This window comes from Cottoperca gobio, chromosome 13 (genome assembly GCF_900634415.1).
Source record: "Cottoperca gobio chromosome 13, fCotGob3.1, whole genome shotgun sequence".
NCBI lineage: Eukaryota > Metazoa > Chordata > Actinopteri > Perciformes > Bovichtidae > Cottoperca > Cottoperca gobio.
In genome coordinates, this window is record NC_041367.1 from 19,095,966 (window position 1) to 19,117,424 (window position 21,459).

General features: G+C 40.4%; 1 protein-coding gene across 1 annotated transcript; it reads right to left on the reverse strand.

Moving 5' to 3' along the window:
* Positions 1-5,088: 5,088 nt before the first annotated feature.
* On the reverse strand, positions 5,089-20,017 carry ppp1r13l (protein phosphatase 1, regulatory subunit 13 like). The gene is made up of 13 exons (XM_029447270.1): positions 19,880-20,017; positions 13,783-13,839; positions 13,564-13,670; positions 12,300-12,858; positions 11,623-11,715; positions 11,375-11,463; positions 10,431-10,803; positions 9,880-10,325; positions 9,575-9,712; positions 7,886-8,019; positions 7,121-7,287; positions 6,301-6,494; positions 5,089-6,179 (listed from the first exon to the last, which is right to left on the reverse strand). The coding sequence occupies exons 2-13, from the start codon at positions 13,817-13,819 to the stop codon at positions 6,144-6,146; spliced, it is 2,373 nt and encodes a 790-aa protein (XP_029303130.1). The 5' UTR covers positions 13,820-13,839; positions 19,880-20,017; the 3' UTR covers positions 5,089-6,143.
* Positions 20,018-21,459: the final 1,442 nt, after the last annotated feature.

Sequence of the window (21,459 nt, forward strand, 5' to 3'; positions counted from 1 at the left end):
GCAGAGGTTGTTCACACAAAGCGATGATAGAGAGGATCTGAGAGTGGCTGGAGAGAGGAGCATTTTAAGTATAGGGAGCAAAAAAAAGGCTTTTGTGAAAACTTTCAAATACATTCCATTCTGGTATTTGTCTTTGATTGTCATTTTAATAAATACCTGCAGTATAGCTCCTTGTTAAAGGAACAGGCCAACATTTTTTGAAATATGCAACAGTCTTACAGAGTGTAAGAGTGTAAGATGATATGTGATATCAGGTGATATGATTGATCCCTTCATTTCCAGCTCTTAGACATGTGTACCATAGCTGCGCACAAGGGGAAAAGTGAGGTTTTGCATTATTGCCATGTCATGTTGCCATGAAGGGGCTACCGCTGATCCTTTGTTCGACTTTTTCACACGGGAAAACATAATGTAACATTGCTGTTGTCTTTGTCACCATCACACAACATGACAGAATATAATTTTCCTGCTTGTATTCTGTAATTATAATTATATATTCTTTTTTCATTTTAAAGTACAACGCTACATACCATGAGTGTGCTTATCCTTCATGGCGCAACTTGTTTTATCATTATTTTAATTTATTTGCTATTTTTGACTCTTGCTGCTGTAAACTCACCCTGTGTGGGATCAATAAAGTTCTTAGCCTAATGTATCTTATGTCTTCTGCCTTTTTGACATTTTCCTGGATTCATCCAAACTTTCTCTTTTTCAACACAACATAATTTTCTGTCAAATGTTATTTGTACTATGTTGTTTATCCTGTACACACGACATCTATTGCACGTCTGTCCGTCCTGGGAGAGGGATCCCTCCTCAGTTGCTCTCCCTGAGGTTTCTTCCATTTTTCCCCCTTTAATTATGGGGTTTCTTTTAGGAGGTTTTTCCTTGTGCGATGCGAGGGTCTGAGGACAGAGGGTGTCGTATCCTGTACAGTCTGTAAAGCACACTGAGACAAATATATAATTTGTGATATTGGGCTATATAAATACATTTAGATTTTTGATAACTTTGAACCAATCCCAATGGACTCTTGGATGTGTTGGCAGTCTACGAGTGTGTTTTATAGGACTAAACTGTATGACTGGCTGGCGGTGTTTTTTCCTGGCTCTGAAACATTATCAATAAACATCAAAGTTTTGGTTCTAGTTTGTCGAGTTAATAGCTTCGTTCTGTTCTCACCATTCTTGCACTGATGATCAGCAGTCATACAGACAAAACTCCCCTCATTTTCTTCATCATCAATAGATGAGTAGACCAGAATCCAATTCTGTCACAAACAGTTTGAGTCACAGGTGAGAACATTGGCCTTTCTATGTTTTCAGATTTCTCTTATCGCTTACATGCTTTTTTTTTGTATCCATCCAATTTATGACCATCTATGCAGCAGCATCCATTGGGGACACATCGATGTGACGTCATCCCCTACAGGAATTTCAGAGAGATACAGAGAGAGAGTGAGAGAGAGAGAGAGAGAGAGAGAGAGAGAGAGAGAGAGAGAGAGAGAGAGAGAGAGATATGAGGAGGTGTAAAGGAGGAGAGAGATGAGGCATGAGAACATTACACATTGGGTCGAACTCTGGCAGCGTGAGAGCTTAAGTGAAATGGTTCCCCATGGTCGAGAGACAGAGCGGGGGAGGGGGAGGAATGGGACTCCTTGCCAGTCTGACTTTGTCTCCTAAATAATAATAAAAAAAGAGTGAGAGGAGGACACAAGAGATGAGACAAGGGAAAAAGTGAAGGACACACAGAGGAAAGAGGTGATAATGTGACGGGGCTGTTTCTGGTTTGGAGTGGAGGAGGAGGAGGTTGTAGTGAGAGAAGACGGCAGGGTTTTTTCCATCATGGCCCTTGCTTAGCCTGTGCTGACGGACTTGTTGTCCTGAAGGCCAGAATGATTTATTAAAGTGAGGAGTGGCAGAGAAGAGGGCAGCCAGGCGAGCGCTGATTAACTAGGGGAGCGAGGGAGGACAAGCACTCCTCTATTATTCATTACTCCATGGGAGCACAGAGTGGGAGCACGGCTAGAGTAGTGGAAGTCGAGAAAGAAACCCCCGCACACATTTCTTTGTATCTTTTTGTTTGCTTGTCCCCCCATTTTTAGTGTACCCTTGATATAAGGCTCTCTGGGTTCAGTAAAGCTCTGTTTCTGCAGGCCAACAGATCTGTCCGCCCACCTCAGTGTCTGAGCGAGAATGGAGCATGCATGCAAAAATGTAGGCACACGTGCGCGCACGCAATCAAACCTCAGACACACAGGGTCTCCCTTCAAGGCAGTTTGCTCACTGTCACATACAATAATCTAAAATATGAAGAGACATCCGTCTAGTTCCGGTTTGAACTGTTGGGAAACAGACATGGCGTACGGTATGTGACTGCATCCGTCACCCAACTGTTGTCGCAGCCATGTAGAGCCACAAAAACACATATACATACACACACTTGTTTGTTGCCCCTAAATAATGAAGAATAGCTCTTGCTGAAATCACGTTATAAGATACTTTCCTGCTGCCGGTCTGACAGAGGCAATCTCTTCAGAAGTATGACTGAGAGGGGAGTCTGTTCAATACTTAAAAGGCAAACGCATACAACATTGATGACTTGTGGGTCCACTGGTTGCCATCTTAAGGACAGAGGCATCATATACCCCGGTCATGTCTGCAATAATGCCTGTGTGCATGGATACGAGTGTTATTGACTAACAAAAATATGAAATGAGCCCCTCCTTTTGAGTATTATTTTTCTTTTTTGTTGTCCCCACCAGAAGAGATTTCAGGTTGTGATAGTTGATTCTACTTGCTGTCAGTCAGGCAGGTGTAATGGAGCACATTTCACATGGTTGAGTGGTTTATGGATTATCCTTACATTCCTCTGGCACGTATCCCATCAAACAGAAAATTGCATGGTGCGCTCAGAAAGGTATTTCATTCCCTCTATCACACTCTTTATTTCTCTTCATTCAATTTTCCCATCCTGCAATGTCATTTTCTCAGCCCTCCTAGCCTCCCCAGCTCTGTTCTTTACTTCATGCCCGTAAAGCCTTTCTGCTCTTAGGGCTCTTATGTGTTTATTTGCAGCAGTTGAGGGCCGGCCTGTCGTGTCAAGTGGGGTTTTCAGACCCTGATGGGCCCAAAGAGGCTGGCTCTGATGATGGCCACAAATCGTGTGTGTGTGTGTGTGTGTGTGTGTGTGTGTGTGTGTGTGTGTGTGTGTGTGTGTGTAGGTGGTGGCAGTGAGGCAGTATTGAACGCAGTGAAGAAAATGACAATAAGATGAAAATATAAATGTGCAATCGCGACGAGGACTGGACAAGTAACCACACTCCTCCGCCATCCCGAAACCAGCTGGCTGCAGACCACGTCAATAACAGTTCATTTTGCTCCATCGTGGTTATAATAGGGGTTTCAATGAGGCATCAAATGAGTTCTGCTTGAGCAGAATCACTGTTCAGCATAAAACTCCTCATTGCTGCAGATACTATTCTTTCTGTCGAAGAGCATCAGGGAGAGAGGGGCCCAATGTGCATTTGTGGTTATAGGCAGGAGCGTGTCTGAAACTCAGTGATCAGAAAAACTAAAAACCCGGCATGCGATGGAAAGCTATCTAATCTAACAGCTCTGCAATAGATAGATCTCAGAGAAATGTAATGTTTGATTTAAAGGAATATTCACAAATGTGCAACTGTGTTGAACTGGATTGCATTAGATTGTGTTTTATGGAGCACATTTTGAAAACATTAGGAAAGCAGTTATTTAAATGAGTATGTGACTCTTTAAGACAAAGCCCTGTCTACTTACCACCACTGGTCATAGGCTGCATGTCAACTGTGTCAACCACTCATATTCATTTGTATTTTTAATAGTTTTTAGAGGTCTGCAGAGGCACTTTTTCACAATAAAATATGAAAGAACAATAAGAAAATTTATTCTATTCTTTAAAGTAGAAATATGTTGCTTTTTAAAAAATCAGTTTTATCCTTTTAATCATCTGGTTACCCCTGAGATTTATCTTGTGAGCCCCATGTTGGGAACCATTGTTACTAATCTTTGTTTATCATCTAAACCAAAGAGTAACTTTACAAAGAATGTGAAAAACCCCATAATAAAAATTAAAGAAATGTAATTCCCTCTATTCAATCTGATGAAATGACTCCTATTATTCATCTTCGCTTTGAGATTGTATATGTGTCCTAGAAACCCGCTGAGTGAAATTATAGCAGTATAAGTCACTTTATCTCACCTCCTTGCTTGAGTTGTTGAAGAAATATAATGTTTTATGAATAAAGATGAGTCTTAATATGGGCAGTGTATGCTCCTTTTCAACAGCATGGCCCTCTAGTCGAGGCCAAGAAGCGATCTGTTTCAGCACATTATGTATGCTGCCACGGGCCACTGGACAGCTCAGCGCGCTTAAATCATCTGAATTATTCACCAGAGAATCTGAAACACTGCATTAGCTCACCACAGAGCAGATTGTAAATGTGTGCATGTGTCTCTGTATGTCCTTGTCATAATTACATGTTTTTTTTATAATCTACATCAATTTTTTTTGTTAAAAATAAAGAAAAACATTCAGCTTCAAACAATGTTGACACTAATCTTCCTAAGGGATTGTCATGAAGCATACAAGCGTTGGTGTTTTCTTAATACCAGTGGGGTAGAGATAGTCGGCAGATCAAAAGGCTTGAGTCAGACTTAATTAAAAAAATATTAATCATGTGTGTATTTTTTTTTGTAATTACCCTTATGCATAATAGTGCAGCTAATTGATTCATTAAGAATCACAGCAGTCACTTGGGTGCTCGGTGGTGTAAAAGAAGAGGAGAGGCTGAAAGAACATGAGAATAAATATAACTTCAAAGAAGAAAAAATAAAGTACTAACAAGGTTTAATATAACGCACAACATAGAAGACTGATGCTGCACAAATCCGCCTCAATAAATGGTGTTTTACTATATATTTGTTTATATTTGCTGCTGACAAATGTTAATGCTCTGCTGGTGCGGAATTTATACTTGAATATACAGCACCATCTGCTGGTCGGTAGAGGACATTTCACATTTCTTATTTTAAGCCACCAACTCACACACAGCTGTAACAATTTATTTCAATGGAAACAAAAAAACATGTGTCACATGTATTTATTGAGTTTTTAAACATTTGTTCACTGTGTGTCCCGTCAGATGGGTTACAGGTTAAGTGCAAAGCAGTTCCTAGAAACAAAAGTGTTGAAAACTGATAAAAACACACACGCATCACCAAACATTTGCTCTAATTCTACCACTGTGAATGTGAATACACACACATCCACCAAAAGACGACTTCCATTGTCATACAAAATCGTTCTCTTCCGAAGAGATGAAGTTATATAGGCAGCATTAAGGACCTACATCGTGTATAAAATTAGAAACAAGTAGAAACCAGCCAGATGCAGTTTAGTCTCTGCTGTGGCTTATTTAAAAAATGTCTTCACCCACATCAGTATGAAAACTAAACATCAAAAATAACATTTTACTTTTGAAAATAACGACTGTTTGTTTAAATTCAGATCCATTGGATAAACTATTTGCAAAAACATTGATATGTACACAGAGAACATATGAGTAACATCGTTAAAGATGAAGAGCTCCATGTCAAACTCCTCACCACTCTTTCAAGTTACAGTTCGATGCTTCTTTGATGTAGCTGCAGGCAACTCTCCTCCAGTAATGAGTAGGTTGATTGCACTCGAAGCAGATCTTTTCTAAATTGAGCAATCAATTGGACGTGTTTGTTGACAACACACAGCTAAATTGACCTCGCTGATGAGTGGTCTGAACACCAACAGCCACAATTTGCATTCTGATTACTAACCCGGCCAAGGAGTCGGAAATGTCAACGCAAAACAGCAGGGAATATGGCCCCTTTTGTAACATTGTGATAAACATGCATAGCATAGCTTGACAGAAGAGATTTAGCACAGTTGTAGCTGTACTAGAAAAATATATCCTACAGCAAAGCCGGTACAAACGATGTCTTGTACTTGCTCTGATTTATCCTTGTCAATGAGGCCAAAATAAATACTTAAGACTTCTCCTTCAACAGCACTTTTCCTCCTTTTTGACACAGTCCTCTGCACCAGTTTGACCATCATCCAGAGACAATTTAGCAGAGAGATTTTGGTCGAACCTTCGGGAAAAGCTGGAAAGAATTTAAATTTAAAAGCATTAACATTCATGTTTCTTTCTGCGTTATGGTGAGACACTCAGGAGGTGAAGGGTAAATATTGTTCAACCCTTAATTTAGAAATTGGGTGTCTTACCCCAAAGTAGTTGTTTGGAACAAAGCCCTCCCTGCCACAGAGTGAGGCCCACCACCAGTCGGCCACCTCAGCTTTCTGCAGGATGGTGATCATGTCTCCCTCCTTGAAGCTCAGCTCATCGGCTGCCTGGGCCGGGTAGCTCCACAGAGCGTACAGCACCCCACTGTTCTCCACCCCCATGGCCTCCTCCATCTCTGGTATTACAAAAGAAACAGGGTATTCATGCATTTTTAACACTAACTGTACCTGAAAGTGATAGTTTGGACTAATGATCAGGGAGACTAGTTATGTTTTATGACAAACCAAGAAAAGTTGTAATATCGGCTTTTGATTAAATATCAAATATGTAGGAATTTATAGATTTATTTTGTAACCCTTTATTTGTGTTGATATTTAAGTTTATTGCACAAAAAGCCTGCCAGTGAATACATGCAAGGTTTTTGTGTCATGTTTTCTAAACAGAGTTTCACAGGCTTTATTATATATATGATGCATATATTAGGATACATACATACATATAGCACATAAATCCATATTGTTTACATTGTTCATAGTGTGTCCTTTTAAGGGCCATAAATAAACTTTAGCTTTACAATGAGTATATTAGCATTAGCTTTAATATGAGTATGTGTGTGAGTGAGTGATAGCAGACTAATCACAATTAACAAGTAGTTAAAGGTCAGTAACTGTCACATTTTATGATTCATTCTATTATGTTTGACTTTTAGCATAGCTGTGTCATAGGGTGTGTGTGTGTGCGTGTGCGTGTGCATGTACGTGTGTGTGTGTGTGTCTCTAAGTGCAGGTGTTATTGCCTCACCCCTAAGGAAGCTCTCACACTCGTCAAACCCAACAGCGTAAGGATCACACTTCTGGGAGGAAGTGGCGCCGTCGCTCTCCGTGATGGCCATGACAGCAGCTCCATTCCTCACCAAAAACTCACACAGAGGACGGTCGTTACAAGAGGCTGCACAATGCAGCGGAGTCCTGTGGGCCACAGAACTGCCAGTTAATACATGCAGGAGTACCAGATAGCTGTTCTGAAAATGTCACATTAATACACAGTTCTATCAATAAAAGGTCATTATGCAGTAAAATGTTCCCTGCCAGTGTTTTACTATTATACATGATGTTTTTGTATTATTACTGCTGCATAAATGTGTATGTTGCATTTTACTGTTGCAGATTTTAAGGTTGTGCTTAGTCAATTTTTCAACAGCCCTGATTTCCATGAGGCTTTTGAAAAGTTTATTTAGCTTAAAAGTAAAATGTTTTTTTCCTGACTGATTAAGGAACAACTCAGTTTATCAGCAACATTCACGTTTAAAATGATGACATTTGGAGATGCATGTTTTACAGCCAGGGTATGACAAATTGTAATCTAAAAGTAACTAAAGCTGTCAGACAAATGTATTGAAGTAAAGAAAGTACAATATGTGCCTCTGAAATGTAGTGGAGTAGCATTTGATATACTAGTAATCAAAGTAAAGTGCATATAATTTGTACTTAAGTACTGTACTGGAGTACATTTACAGTCCACCACTGGAGAGAGCGTATAGGTGGAAAAGAATATTCAGATATTTACCAGCCGTGGCTGTCCGGTGCGCTGGCATTGGCCCCAATGCGAACCAGGAAGTCCACCACATTGTAATGGCCCCCGCAGATGGCATTGTGAAGGGCAGTGATGCCTTCATCATTGGGTTGGCTAGGGTCGTTCATCTAAGGAAGACATTTTACACAGAGTGGATTCATCAGTCTCTCTCTTTTGTTGCTGACTTCCAAAAAGAATGTCAGGATCACCTTGTGCCTGCTCTTAACCCTCAACTTGCTAAAAAAGTAAGTAGAAGCTGTTGCACTGTGAGCAATTTCCAGACAAATGTATTTCTGTATGAATAAGAAGCTGCAAGGATGTGTTGAATAAAGGAATGCAGGCTCAGCAAACTTCCCTGAGAGAATGAAAGTGAAATATCACATATTTTACAGTGCTTCTTAAAGTATAAATGCAGAAGTGGAGCACTAACTTTTTCACTACACTTTACATTTCGAGGATAAAAAGAATTCGGGGGATGTAGAATTAGCACCGATGGTAAATATGGGCAACATCTGAAACAAAATGACAAATGCAAAGTGCATTATTGCTTTTATATATATATATATATATATATATATATATATATATATATATATATATATAATGAATCAATTAATTAATCTTTCATCTCAACGCATTATTGTGTAAGTATGGTTGGTATTCTTTCAACTTTTCTGCAAATGTCTTTAAATCAATTTCACACAAAACCCTTTTTATGATTTAGCTTTTGTTACTAAATCAAAGCTTCATGTTTATAAAAAAATTAATGTATTTGAATATATTACTATTACTGTGAGTTGTAGTATCAGCAGAGTAGAAGTGGTAGTCGTTGCAGTATATACAATAGGGCAGTGTTTCCCAAACGGTGTGCCGTGAGACAAATCACGGTGTGCCGTGGGATTTTGAAACAGTTAGGCCTATTGCATTTAACTGTACACAAGGTTTGTAATTTACTTCAGTGTTTCCTCTAGGTTTACTGCTCTGGGGGGGTGCTGCCTGAGCTGGATGAGGTCTGTCTCTGACTGTAAGTGTGTGCGTGTGTGTGTGTGTGTGTGTGTGTGTGTGTGTGTGTGTGTGTGTGTGTGGGTTCGGAAGCGGAGCTCCGCCCTTCGCAAAGCAGAGGAGAGGATGTAAATACGCAAAGCAACTGTAACGTGCACATAAATAACATACGCGTTTAGTTTATTTAATAAAAGAGCACCTGTTCAATGTGAAAAGTGAGTTGTGAATATAATGATAAAAAACAAAACTTGAATTTCAGGGGGGGAGGGGGGTTCCGTTGGGGGAGGGCTCAGCGCAGGGAGGCACTGTACTTTATCGGTACTTTGTCCTACACACTTATTTCACAATATAGAAACAATAGGTCTTATATGCTTTGTCCTAAATATAAATAAAACAATCATTAAAAAAAAAGAAATCTGTCAAAGCGAACCCGTTTTAGCCATTTGCGCATGGTGGGAAATATTAGAGTGTGACACATCAAAGGCTCTCTGCTAGTGTGAAGGAGAATATCTTCTTACGAGGACTAAATAAATGTTCACAGAGTGATAACAGTGATACTATGTGTTAGAGACGGGATATGAACACAGGTGTGCCTTGAGATTTTGGCTTGGTCTTTGGTGTGCCTTGGCCACAGAAAGTTTGGGAACCACTGCAATAAGGTATGTTAGTGTACACACACACCTCCTGCACGGCCCTCTGCACTGTCTCCAGTTCTCCCACCAACGCTCCGTCCAGTAGCAGGATGAGCGGGCTGAGTCGAGCATGCTTTCCAGAGTGCTTTTGCTCCCGCTTGGGCCGCCGCAGGATGGAATGGTAGAGCTGAAGAGACATAATGACAGCTTCCATCACACAGGATTTTAAACTAAATGTAAGATTAGCTGTTTCATAATTAGTATTGTTTGCCAGATAATGTACCGTGTTAAAAAACACATTTCTGCTTGTCCAGAGATTATTACATCATCAGTTGCTCTAAGCCCTTTTCTTACTTCATGATGCATCGTTGTTGCAGGTGTATGCGCAGGAGGTGTAGCAAAGTCCTCTCCCTCTGAGGAGCTGCTGGTCTCGCTACCATGCTCCCCCTTCTGGCGGTGGGCCTTCCTGCGAAAAAGCTTGTCGATGAGATTTTTGTACTGGTTCGGCTGGTAGTGGGAGGCGCTCTTCAGGGGCTGCAACTGATCTACGGAGCCCCTTCTCCTCAGGGCCCGGGGGATTTCTGCCCGGATGCGGAGCAGCTCTTCCATGTCAGCTATCTTTTTGCTCTGGGACTCATGGGCCACCACTGGCTGTAGTCTGGTGGGGCTGAGGGGTCGGGGTGCTGGGGCTGCGCCCTCCCTTCTGCCCTCTGGCATGCTGAGATTCTCCGAAATCACAGGCATGTGATGAACTAAGTCCAGCCGCTCTAACTCTGCATCTATATCTCTTGAGTTCAGTACTGCAAAGACAGACACCAAATCACAATTGTAAAGTTAGTAACACAAAGATCCTGTGAACATGGGAGTGTCAGAGTGTGTGTGTGCAGATTTTAATTGTGTTATACCGTCACTGTATACGGCTGGCTGTCTCAGCTCAGGTGGGCGCTGCAGTGGATATGGTACAGGTTGGTGAAAGAATTCCCTCGGAAGGGGTACAGGCGGTAGGTAAGGGGCCATATCACCCTCTACTCTCAGGACTCTGGGGTGGTGGGCTGACATTGCTCCCCAGTGGGGGTTTTGCAGACGCATGATGACGGAGAGAGGGATGGGCTTGCGCTGGCGGGTTGGAGTAGAAGTTGGGGGGATAGAAATACGGGAGATGATGGGCTGAGGGTGGTATGGGGAGTGGACTGGGGATTGGCTCTCTGGAGGTACTGTTATACGTGCGTTACGGGGGAGAGAACAATGGGACAACTTGAGAGTTTGAGAGCGAGGATCCTGGAAAAGAAAGAAAAGAGGGATAAATCTAGTATAATCCCAATCCACTGAATCAGATGACTGTACAATGTGAAGTGTCTCCCATAGTGCCAACACACAGAGAATGACCACCTAGCTCAGCAGCTCTATGGAGCTTTGAAGCCTCTTTTAGCTTTATTGTGTGGTTCAGCGTTCATCAACAACCTACATACTCAGCACCACCGAGTACAATAGAATAATTGTCATTCATTAATAAACACTTTAATCATATTCATTAAGTGGACAATGTGGAGGTAGGCAACTATATACTGAGACATCTTAACTTCACAAGTAACACAGTGCTGATTGTTCAAGAGGCTATTGACATCCTATCCCCGCCCACAGTCTGTTACCCACTTCATCCTGTTCTCATCTATTAAAAACAATGCCAGGTGACTTGCAGTAACTCCCATTTCGTAGAAATCCGTGGCTCAAGAACCAGAGGGTACGGCTTAACACTGATTTATGAAAAGAAGTTTGGGCTACAACATAAGTCATACAAATAAATCTATCACAGTAGCTTTTTGAAAGCCTCTGTGTTAACACCACCCACCTTTTTGGGGCTTGGAGCCGGAGGAGGGCCATCGAGATTGGATTCTCTCCAGCTGCTATTTGGCACAGACGGCTGTAGCCACTCTGTCTCTGTAACAGCAAAGTGTTAAGTTAGAAAACAGAGACCACATACAGTCCAGGCAGAGTGCCAGGGCTCCTTAGGTCTTTGACCCAAATAGTTTGTCCTGAACTAATTCCACAACTTCCCACGCAATAGAAAAGTTGAGAAAGTAGTAAAGATCAACTAACTGTCATAGGTGTGGTGAGGTTTCTTGTCGTAGAACACGTCTAGATCTGTCTCATTCCACTTGCCAGAGTTATTTGGTCGCTGCACACCCTCATCTAGGAGAGAAAGAGAAAGAATAGGTGCCAGAAAGAGGAGGAAATTACAAGGCAAGCTTCAGTATGGCAGTACTTTACAGGCCAGTATTTATCCAAGACTTTATTTGCAGAGTTGAAGAATCTCTGAAAGAGCACAGTGACATGAAGCCCAGAGTAAATATATTATTTTGGGTGGTTCGCAGTGTATTTTCGTAGCTAAGCTTGGTGTAAAGACCAACACTGAACATGAATAGTTTTGGTCACTGAGGTAGAATTTCTAGTTCAAATGGTGCATTGTGATAATGTTGATGACTGAGTAGTACCAGCTTCCTGCTGAAACAGCACATCTGTAAGTGAAACATCCACAATACTGCTTCTGTTTCCAAAAGTGTCCCTTCCTTACAAAACATAACAATGCTAGTCACATAACAGCACAAAGCCCTCGATTATATATTGAGGTGATGTTTCCTGAAATACAGTATGTCTTTCCCACCTTGTATGTGACGTTAACTCAAAATGATTACAATGGGAATAACTTTTATTTGGTCCCATGATAGTTTAAAGTTTCTGTTGGCTTTAGTTGGCCCACAATTTCAGCATCTTACCAGGTTGCCTGAAACCGCCAAAATTTCGAGGGAGCGTGTTGGACATCGGATGGTTGAAAGACAAAGGGGAGCGCATCTTGTCTTCGCGAGGCGACCTGCGGCCCATCTGGCTGTTGTCGTAAGGGTTCAGCAATTTGGAGGGGGAGAGGGGCGAGGCAGACCAAGGCGTCTGGTCCAAAGTGCGGCTCGGAGAAGGGCTTCTATCAATGTAATTAATTGAGCCTCGTGGGCTCTTGTCGTAAAAAGAAGGGGAGCTTTTCCTTGTGCTTTGAGGCGACTGTCTGGGACTCTGCTGGCCGTACAAGTAGCTGTCGGATCCAGTTCGAGGAAGTGGAGAGTGCGTCTCCCTCTGGATCTTGGGGGATGAGAGTGGGCTGGTGAAGACAGGAGAAGTGTTTTTATTGCTGAAGAAGACAGAGTCCATGGGACGGACAGTTGTTTCCCTCGAAGGCTTAGAGCTGGAGCTGCCATTACTGCTGCCAATAGACTCCCTGGTCGTGATAGAGGTGCTGGACAGCCCGGAGGACAGAGGCTTCTCTGTGGAGACGACAGAGCTGGTCTGAAGGGAGAATATATCTGTTATTAGAGGTGCAGCGATATACTGGTATCACCGATAACCGTGTAATTAAAACAATTAATAATACACATATGATGATATCGTATGAATAATACAGCGCCTATTAAATAATCTTTATTTATTCATTTTGTACAGATATGGATACAGACTCTCTCTCCACACCCTACACTCGTATTATGAGTATAATTCATATGCCAAAAAAAGAGACAAAACCAGGTTAAAGATTCATTTGACTGACAAATTCTATAGATATCTCACTAGTTGAGTTATCGTGAATACTTTTGATCATGGTAATTGTGTATTGAAAATCTGGAATTGTGACAGCCCTATCTGTTATAAATACATATTATAAGGAATTATTTTATCACTTTGCTTGGTAGCAAAATGTGTACATGGCTAATGTGGAATATGTTGTTGTTGAATATTAACAACACAACTGCCGTTTAATTTTGTTATATCAAGGTGTCAACTTTTAGCGGCCAGTACACTTGTAGAGGCCCATTTATCTTAGCATATTGACCGGTAAAACCCTCTAATGGAAAAACCAGATGCTTGTGGCTCGCTAGAGGCTAGCTTTGAGAGGTCACTTTACCTCACATAGAATACAACTGTTACAAACTGTTGTAAACTAACAGCTACATGGAGGAAACAAGTACCGAAGGTGTGTGTATGTCTGTGGGTGAGTACCTGAGTGTTGTTGTTAGAGGAGGCCTCCTTCAGCAGGGAGTTGAACTCTCTGGATAACTCATCTGCTGTAGCCAGCGATGCATTCAGGTCATCATTTATAGTCTGGACTGAATACAAAACACATAAGCACCACAGACAATTAGCATAGGGTATTACTCCCAAGTGCACAAATATACACCGAGCCAGACGATGACGAATGTAGGGTTTGTGGAAACTCACACAGCATGCTGGTGCCAAAGCTCGTCTGAGAACTCATGGCAGTGGTAGCAGTGGCTCCTGAAAGAAGAACACACAGCTGTTAGGAGAAAAACGTTACACAACCTTTAACTGACAATGTTTTTCATAATCGCATGAGATTGATTCCCATTCAGCACTTTGACGAGTTATGTGACTCGGCATGCCCCCGTCAACAATAAAACACGACAATAATTCATACAAACACGCTCTGCTATCTGCCCTCTGGGTTCCTCTCATTCCATTCCACTGAGCCTTTGACTTGCTGTAGTTTCAAACTAACAACACTAAGGAGTGTTTAACCCTACCCTTTCACTCCTGCTGCAGACTCCTTGCTGTCTCACACCTTCAGGCACTCTGACAAAGAGACAAGTTTCTGTGACAGATAATCTGAATGCCCTTCAAGTCTAAACAGGCCTCAATTTCCTCATACTTTGACAACTGTGAAAAACAAAAATCGCTTGCAGGCATCCTCGAAATGAATTATTTTACGGATCACACCACTAAATTACATCACAGAACATTTAAGGACCTGCTGTCTGTCCTGCTCAACAAGATTATTTGTGATGCCAGGTGTTCAAGCTTGACATTGCATATGACTGGTATGTTCGAAAGCCAGTTTCAGACAGACAGACAGGTGCAGAGCACAGATTGTCAAGCAAATTACAGTTTATACTAATAATCCAGACAGCTGCACAATGCAACAGGTCAATTATTCCAGACTATTCTCGCATAGCCAGACCGATCTCGACAGTGCTGCATCATTCTGGTATGGGGAAAGAAATGGTTTGTTTGTATTTCTTTGAACCAATGGCATTAGTTTTAGGCGGGACAAAGCACAGGAAGCAGCAACGGTGCTCTTTCAAAACGGTACACGCAGGTAGAGGAAGGGAAAGAGAATGGTTTGATTTCCTGATCATTAATATACTTGCGACAATACAGCTGTCAAATGTTGACAAAATAATGACTTTGGGCAGATACATTATGACAAATGTTAGTCAAATTAAAGTATTAAAATAATAGATACCTTAAATAAAGTGCAACACCTTTATGCATTTCCCAGTGTTAGTATTCCTTAGAGTGAACATAAAAGAATAAAAAAAGGAAAAGCTTACTACTCCATGGCATCTTCTCCATGAACTTTAAATACAAAATGTTAGTGTGTCTTTCTCCTTTAAGAACTGTAAAGCCTCCATACTGTGGATAACCTTCAGTTCATGACATTTGTAAAGGGAACAGCAGGTCCTGATAGGGCCTCCTTGTACATATGGATAAGATAAATTCCATGTTAGTCTAAACATCTCATTTCCATTGGAGAATAAAGTGCATGTTGGGGCTAATAACATATCTCAAATTAAAAACACTTGTCTCATATTAAAAATCCTTCACTAGTTGAACTAAATAAATACAAGTACGGTCACACAGACAGACAGAAAGTGAGGTCAGTCTCTCAGCAAGTGAAAAACAAACTACCACTGATGATTCAGCCAGGCCAACTGTATGACCACTCGACATTTCTGTGAGCTATTTTGGTACGTTTCCTACTTCATAAACAAACCGCATCTACTCTTAGACTGTAATATACCGTCAATTTGTTGTGTTTGTTGTGTTACAGACAATTCTTTTTAAGAAATTGTTGTAATTCATTGTTTTTTTTATGCCCACTATATCCTAACGTGCCTTCAGCTAGTGATAGCCAACGTTTTCCAGAGTAACCTTCATTTGTCATTTCTTCAACTTCAGCTTCAAACTTCTTTAGTTGTGTCTTGTTTAGATATGTAGGACTAGAAAACTAGATACACACAGGCCACTGGAAGACATATTTGTAGTTCTTGAAAGGTATTATTTCCCTTTTAATGGTGTTTTCTCCTGCTTTGAACTCTTTGTTTTAAACTAGCTTAAATACGCAAACGAAAATAAAGAGCTGCAGGGTTCATTTAAGCTTCTTTTTTTGTGGCATTAACAAAGAGAGGAAGGGGGCGTTTGTCTTCGTTTCCACCCAAGTTTGTTATTAGGCTGCCTTTGAAATCACATACTTTTTAGTTTTAGCACGTACTGCATCTGCCCTTAAATCCGGTTTATTACCAAGTAGGTTTTTTTACGTACAAGGAATTTGCTTTGTGTATAACATAAACATATAAACATAAGAGAAAATTAAATTAAAAAAATTATAATAAAAGAGATGACAAAAACAAAGTAATATAAATATAAAAATTGAAGAAAAGTATATAAATAAATCTAAATATATGAAAAGATACTTTAAATATATTTACAATATATCTAAATTAAAATGGAAGAGCAACATTACTCCTGGACCCTCTTGCTCATATACCCGCTGTGCAAAGGATTGTGGGTCAGAATAGCCAGAAAAGCAGGCTGGCTTGCCTACTGCAAAATGCGACCGGATGCAGTAGGACATCCTGGTATTTTTTGGCATTCTGCGTTTGACTTGTATGCATTAGAACATACAAAAATATTTTTCTGGCATTCTAAATAGTATGTTATGGGAATTGGAACGCACCCTTAGGCCTGATACAATAGGTGCACATTAATTCAGTGCAGCCATAAAACTAAAGCAAGCTCAAACAATATTCGATAACACACATCCCTCTCCGCCAGTGGATAAGCCCCCAACACCGGTTGGACATTAGCCAGGGCCAGAGGAACACATGTGTTTTCTAAGATCATCAAAGCTGCACTGTAGCACCAGGTCACAAGCTCACATTCCTAATTCCTCCTCCCAGTGAGGCATTCACCTCACACACAGTCTGGGACACGTATCTCTGTTAAGAGCCGCTCATACAAAAAGAGATTACACTTTCAAACAGAGTCAGGTTGATTACTCACTCACTGAACTCTCCCAGCAATCCAGTCATACCCCCCCCCCTGCAACTTTCTTTTCAATGGTTAAACTTTTACTGTGCTGGTGACTGTTTGCATTCCATTGTTACACTGTCAGTACATCATCAAAACTATCTAATTTATATACTTTTAGATTAAATTAGTACATATTTTTGGACTTGTTTATTGTTCTGCTTAGTCAAGCCTTTTCCCACTGTAAATATGTCTTAACATAAGTGAACAATAAGTACAGGTGCCATAGCATATCATTAAAATGGCAATGGCGACAAAATGGTTACTGTCAACTAATAATGTATTTTAAAAAGTTCATTCACAGGATAATAGACTGAACCAAGAGTATTGTTTACTTCCCTTAGGACGTCATACTTTTCGTTCTTCTCACACTATGTTGTGTTTTAGATTGTGGATGTTGTTATTTGCTGTTTTTGAGGTCATAGATTAATTAAATAATCTCCTTGTTTTTTTGTTTAGTTTTTGCCTTGACAGCTTGTGTTGTTAATTTACAACTTGTCTCCATTTGCTTTTCTTATCAGCGTATTTTATTACTGTGAAAATAAACTAAGTAAACTAAGGAATAAAGGGAAGGTTTCAAGAAGAGAAGCATGTATAGTAAAACTTATAGTGAATAAATGGGTTTTTTTAGGAACAAGTGCAGCGGTTACACCTTAAGGCACAGTAGAAAGGGGGATGTGTATCTAGAAGTATTGAAAGACAGAAACATTAATCATCTGAAAATTGAAAGTGGACTGACAGCTTGTCCTGACTGCAGCGGTGCTTTCCTCTATTCCAGGCTTGTTATTGGCTGCTGTACTTTTGTTGCTTTCTCAAGTTTCCTGAAAAAACAAATATGCGCTTTCTGTCCACAATTCCTTTCCAGTGCTGTGATTACAATGTCAGCTAGCTCTACCATTTTAACATACATCAATTAGCTCAAAGCCACAAGATGAAACCGCTAAGGAGTACTTAACTAAGAAACTTTGTTAACGGACACTGAGAAAAGCAGAGCGAGATGCTGTGGGAAGGGAGATTTAAAGATTAAAGACAATAATCATTAGCTCTGCAGAATGCCAGGGTGTGTCCGACCAAGACGACACACAAACCCTCCCTTCTTCCCCTTTCCTTTTATGTCCTTCAACAACAATTCCAGATTACACATCTAAATGGCTCTCTAGTTCTTGCTGAACTCCATATTTCCATCCAGGCATCCATTCATTTCCTCCCCCTCCTGTTGGTTCATCTTTCATATTCTTCCCTCAGATCCTCTGTACACTCTTAGCAGGGAACTTGGCAGAGGCTGAATGATCCTGAAAAATCCTCTGACAGAACTAAATGCCTCCCTTTGTGGCTTGCTTTTCATTTTCTTTGTCATGGCCCTACAACCGAAATCTGGCTGTATGTCATCATGCAGACAACATAAACCAAATGATGTCCCACATGAGAATAAACCTCCTGATGATGGTACATACATTTTACGTTCCAGTAAAAAAAAACATAAACCCTGGTATTAAATGTTCATTTCCACAAGCTATCTGAATGGCTCTCGCACAGCTTGATTGATTTGAAATATCCGGATCATCATTTGACTGTAGTTCCTTGAAAGTATTTTCATGCCACAAGTCCAACATCAAAGAAAACATCCGATGCAATGTTTACTTTGACTCAACACTATCTCATGTGATGGTAACTATTTGGAATGGGCTGTTGGCATTTCTGTATTCTGATAGGAGATAACACTATCAGAATACACATGGGAGGTATTGTGTAATTATTGTGTAAAACATGATAAATCAGCGTCACAGTGCTATAGGGAGGAGATCATCTGGTGAATGTTTGGTTTTCATCTTCACTATCTGCTATAACCACAGAAAGAATGTTTCCCAAAAAGGTTTATAAAAGAATATCAGATATATAATACAATATATATACAATATTAGAAAACAATGACCAAACTGCCATAAAGTAATAAACTGTAGACTGCATGAGCTGTTCATTTAGAACACTGACAAACGAGCAAATGACTCATAGATTAATCATATTTTCTACTTACAGACTTTACCAACTGTACATTTCTCAGAAATAAAACTCCACCCAAAGTACTTGTTTTTATAATGCTTACACCCGCACCTCTGACCTAGTTAGCCATTCAAATGCTTTCTACCTACACACATACAAGCACATACACACAGCATAACAGCTACTCTCATTGCCAAAGACAACATCCTTTAACAATGCAGCTCTATTGATCCTCTCAAGCAGAGGATAACAACCCATTTCTGCAGACACTACTGGTACATAACATATGTCCTAAGGGATATTTTTGAGATGAGAACAACTAATCCCTAAACAATACAACTTGCCATCATTCTTGTTGGATCCTGGTGCTACAGGCTCTCCTTTGGCACAGTGGATTCTAGCACTATCCCAGCTATCCCCTTAACTTCTAGAGCACTACTGTTCTGCACAGCATGTGACTCAAGAATCTCTCAGTGCCACACAACATAACAGACATTTCTGGCAAGTTACATGCCCCGTCTAAAGCCTGCAGTTTGTCACACTTAAACTGAGGCCATTACCCAGGAGTGATAATGTGTGCTTGCATGTGTGAGCATGCAAGAATTTGTTTGCTTTGGAGAAAGTTAGGCGTTCATGTGCATCACACAATGCAGCCCAGCTGGTTTTTGACTGAGACCCAGTGCAGAGGCACACAAGTTGGACACACGCCATTGAAATCCTGCTCTGACAGGAAGGTTGGGGTTATTTGCAGATTAGCCTGCCAAAAAAGTTCAGCAAATAACTGGCACATTTGAATTACGTGCAGGAAAGAGTGCATCAGTAACTCCAAATGTTATGATGGATTTTTTTGGTTTGTTACACCAACACTTATCAATAATCTACTACACAATATGGTGAACATTCAACATAAATACCACACAAAAGGTAATAAAAATAACTATCCAATCTGAAAGGATAAAGCATGCCAGGCAGAAATGGTAACATCTGATTTCCATTAGTTTAGGAACAAGCTCCTCCTCGAACGGGAAAACTATGGAAATAAGTATTCATAGGAAACAAGCTTTTTTGGAGCTACGAACAAACTCAACGAGCTACACCAACTCGAACAACACAGACGCGATCGTAAAATAAAGCATTCTTTCTTCAGCTCACACAGTATTTCCCGTGCAGATAGGTGCTACGGCGCGATTAAAAAAACCGTCCTTACCTCAACAAATGAGAATCTCTTTTGTTCTTCTTTCCCAAATTCGAAAGGAGAGCTGAGTCCTGTTCAAAGTTTCTGGTCTTCCTGAAGTCGGGTTGCGCAGACTGTGTTTCTCTCTTGTCACGATTGCTCCAGACATTTAGTCATTGCTGCGTAGACTACTGAGTAAGAGATATTTTGGCTCAGAGTCCAGCCCCTCTGGCTCTCTCCACTGCTGTAACCCGAGCCAGGTGTTCCTGCCACAGCTGGCCCAGGTGAAGCATACCATCGCGTACGAGTTGACACTTTTTATGGACGTCTGTCAATAAAGGATAGGTAGCTGCATAATGTACAAAAGACGCATAACAGCTTTAGGCCTAGACAGCTTTATAGCCAAAGCAGTAATTACCCCCTTTCGTTTACATATATCTAAATAATCATATGTGTTAGAATAGGCAGTAACAATAAATGGTATTATTGTTGTATACAATTATATTAAAAATGGTAAAAATGTTCAACCTAAATATGAACATAACGATGAACAAGTATGTATTTAGTTTTACATGATTAAGATTATGACCATGAATAGTGGTTATTTTGAATACCCAATCTATAGCACTGATATATTATTATTATTATTACTGATTATTTTGTATTTTACCATGAGGTTTTTAATATAATATAAATATATAGGCTATATTTTTTTCTTTATATATAGATGCTGCCTCACTGCCTGTCCCTAATTATTGAGTGTTTAAGTTCATTAAAGCTGTTCCATCCCCTGCTGTAGAGATTGTAAACTGTCTTGTTGCCCTTTTTATGCAGCACAGATGTCTGGTGTGTTTTTAAGATAAAGGAAGAACAATGTTGCTTTGCATTGTTTGTTATGTCTCAATTAAAACCCTCTAATCCCCTTTAATCCATTAATTTATCCACTTATCACACACACACACACACACACACACACACTTAAGGCTGGCAGGTTCTTTAAGACGTTCTAGTGTATTTTGAGGAAGTTTCAGTGCTCAATGAGGAGTTTAGGCTCCTTTAGGATGTTGTAGTTGTTGGGGTGTCCGGTTAGCTCACCTGTTATAGCTGGCAAGGCGTCCTTACTGCATTTGCGCCCTGCTGCCCTTTGCTGCATATCATGCCCTCTTTCTCCTCCTATACACAACCAAGACTGCGGACATTCGCGTGTGAGTTGCTGCAACTCTTCGTAATTTTCTTTGTATTTAAACGTCTAAGATTGAAAGAAAATGCCAACCTTGTGTGCAATGTATAATTGTGGTCATAACGCTACTCATGACACAGAGAAACGGTTCTTTAGATTTCCTAAAATCATCAAAAACAACGATCCACAAAAGAGGGATGAATTACTGTCTACCGAACGCCGAACGCTGGTTTAGCAACATAACTCGTGAGGATTTAACAGAAGAAAAAGCACAATTTACCCGTGTGTGTAGCGTCCACTTTATATCTAGTAAGAGCTCATGCTAAAGCTATGTTTTCAATGTTTACGTTAAACATTTGTGCTTATGATATACCCGAACACTGTAAGACCTTACTTCTCCATATCGCTGACTGGTAAATAAGGCACTTTCTTT

Bases quoted from the DNA above. Each gene is read 5' to 3' on its own strand.
- ppp1r13l (XM_029447270.1), bottom strand. From the start codon at position 13,819: ATGAGTTCTCAGACGAGCTTTGGCACCAGCATGCTGT. The intron at 11,716-12,299 runs GTAAGATGCTGA...TTTCTCTCCTAG, and splicing joins TGGCGGTTTCAGGCAACCTG to ATGAGGGTGTGCAGCGACCA. The intron at 11,464-11,622 runs GTTAGTTGATCT...TTGCTGTTACAG, and splicing joins ACCTCACCACACCTATGACA to AGACAGAGTGGCTACAGCCG.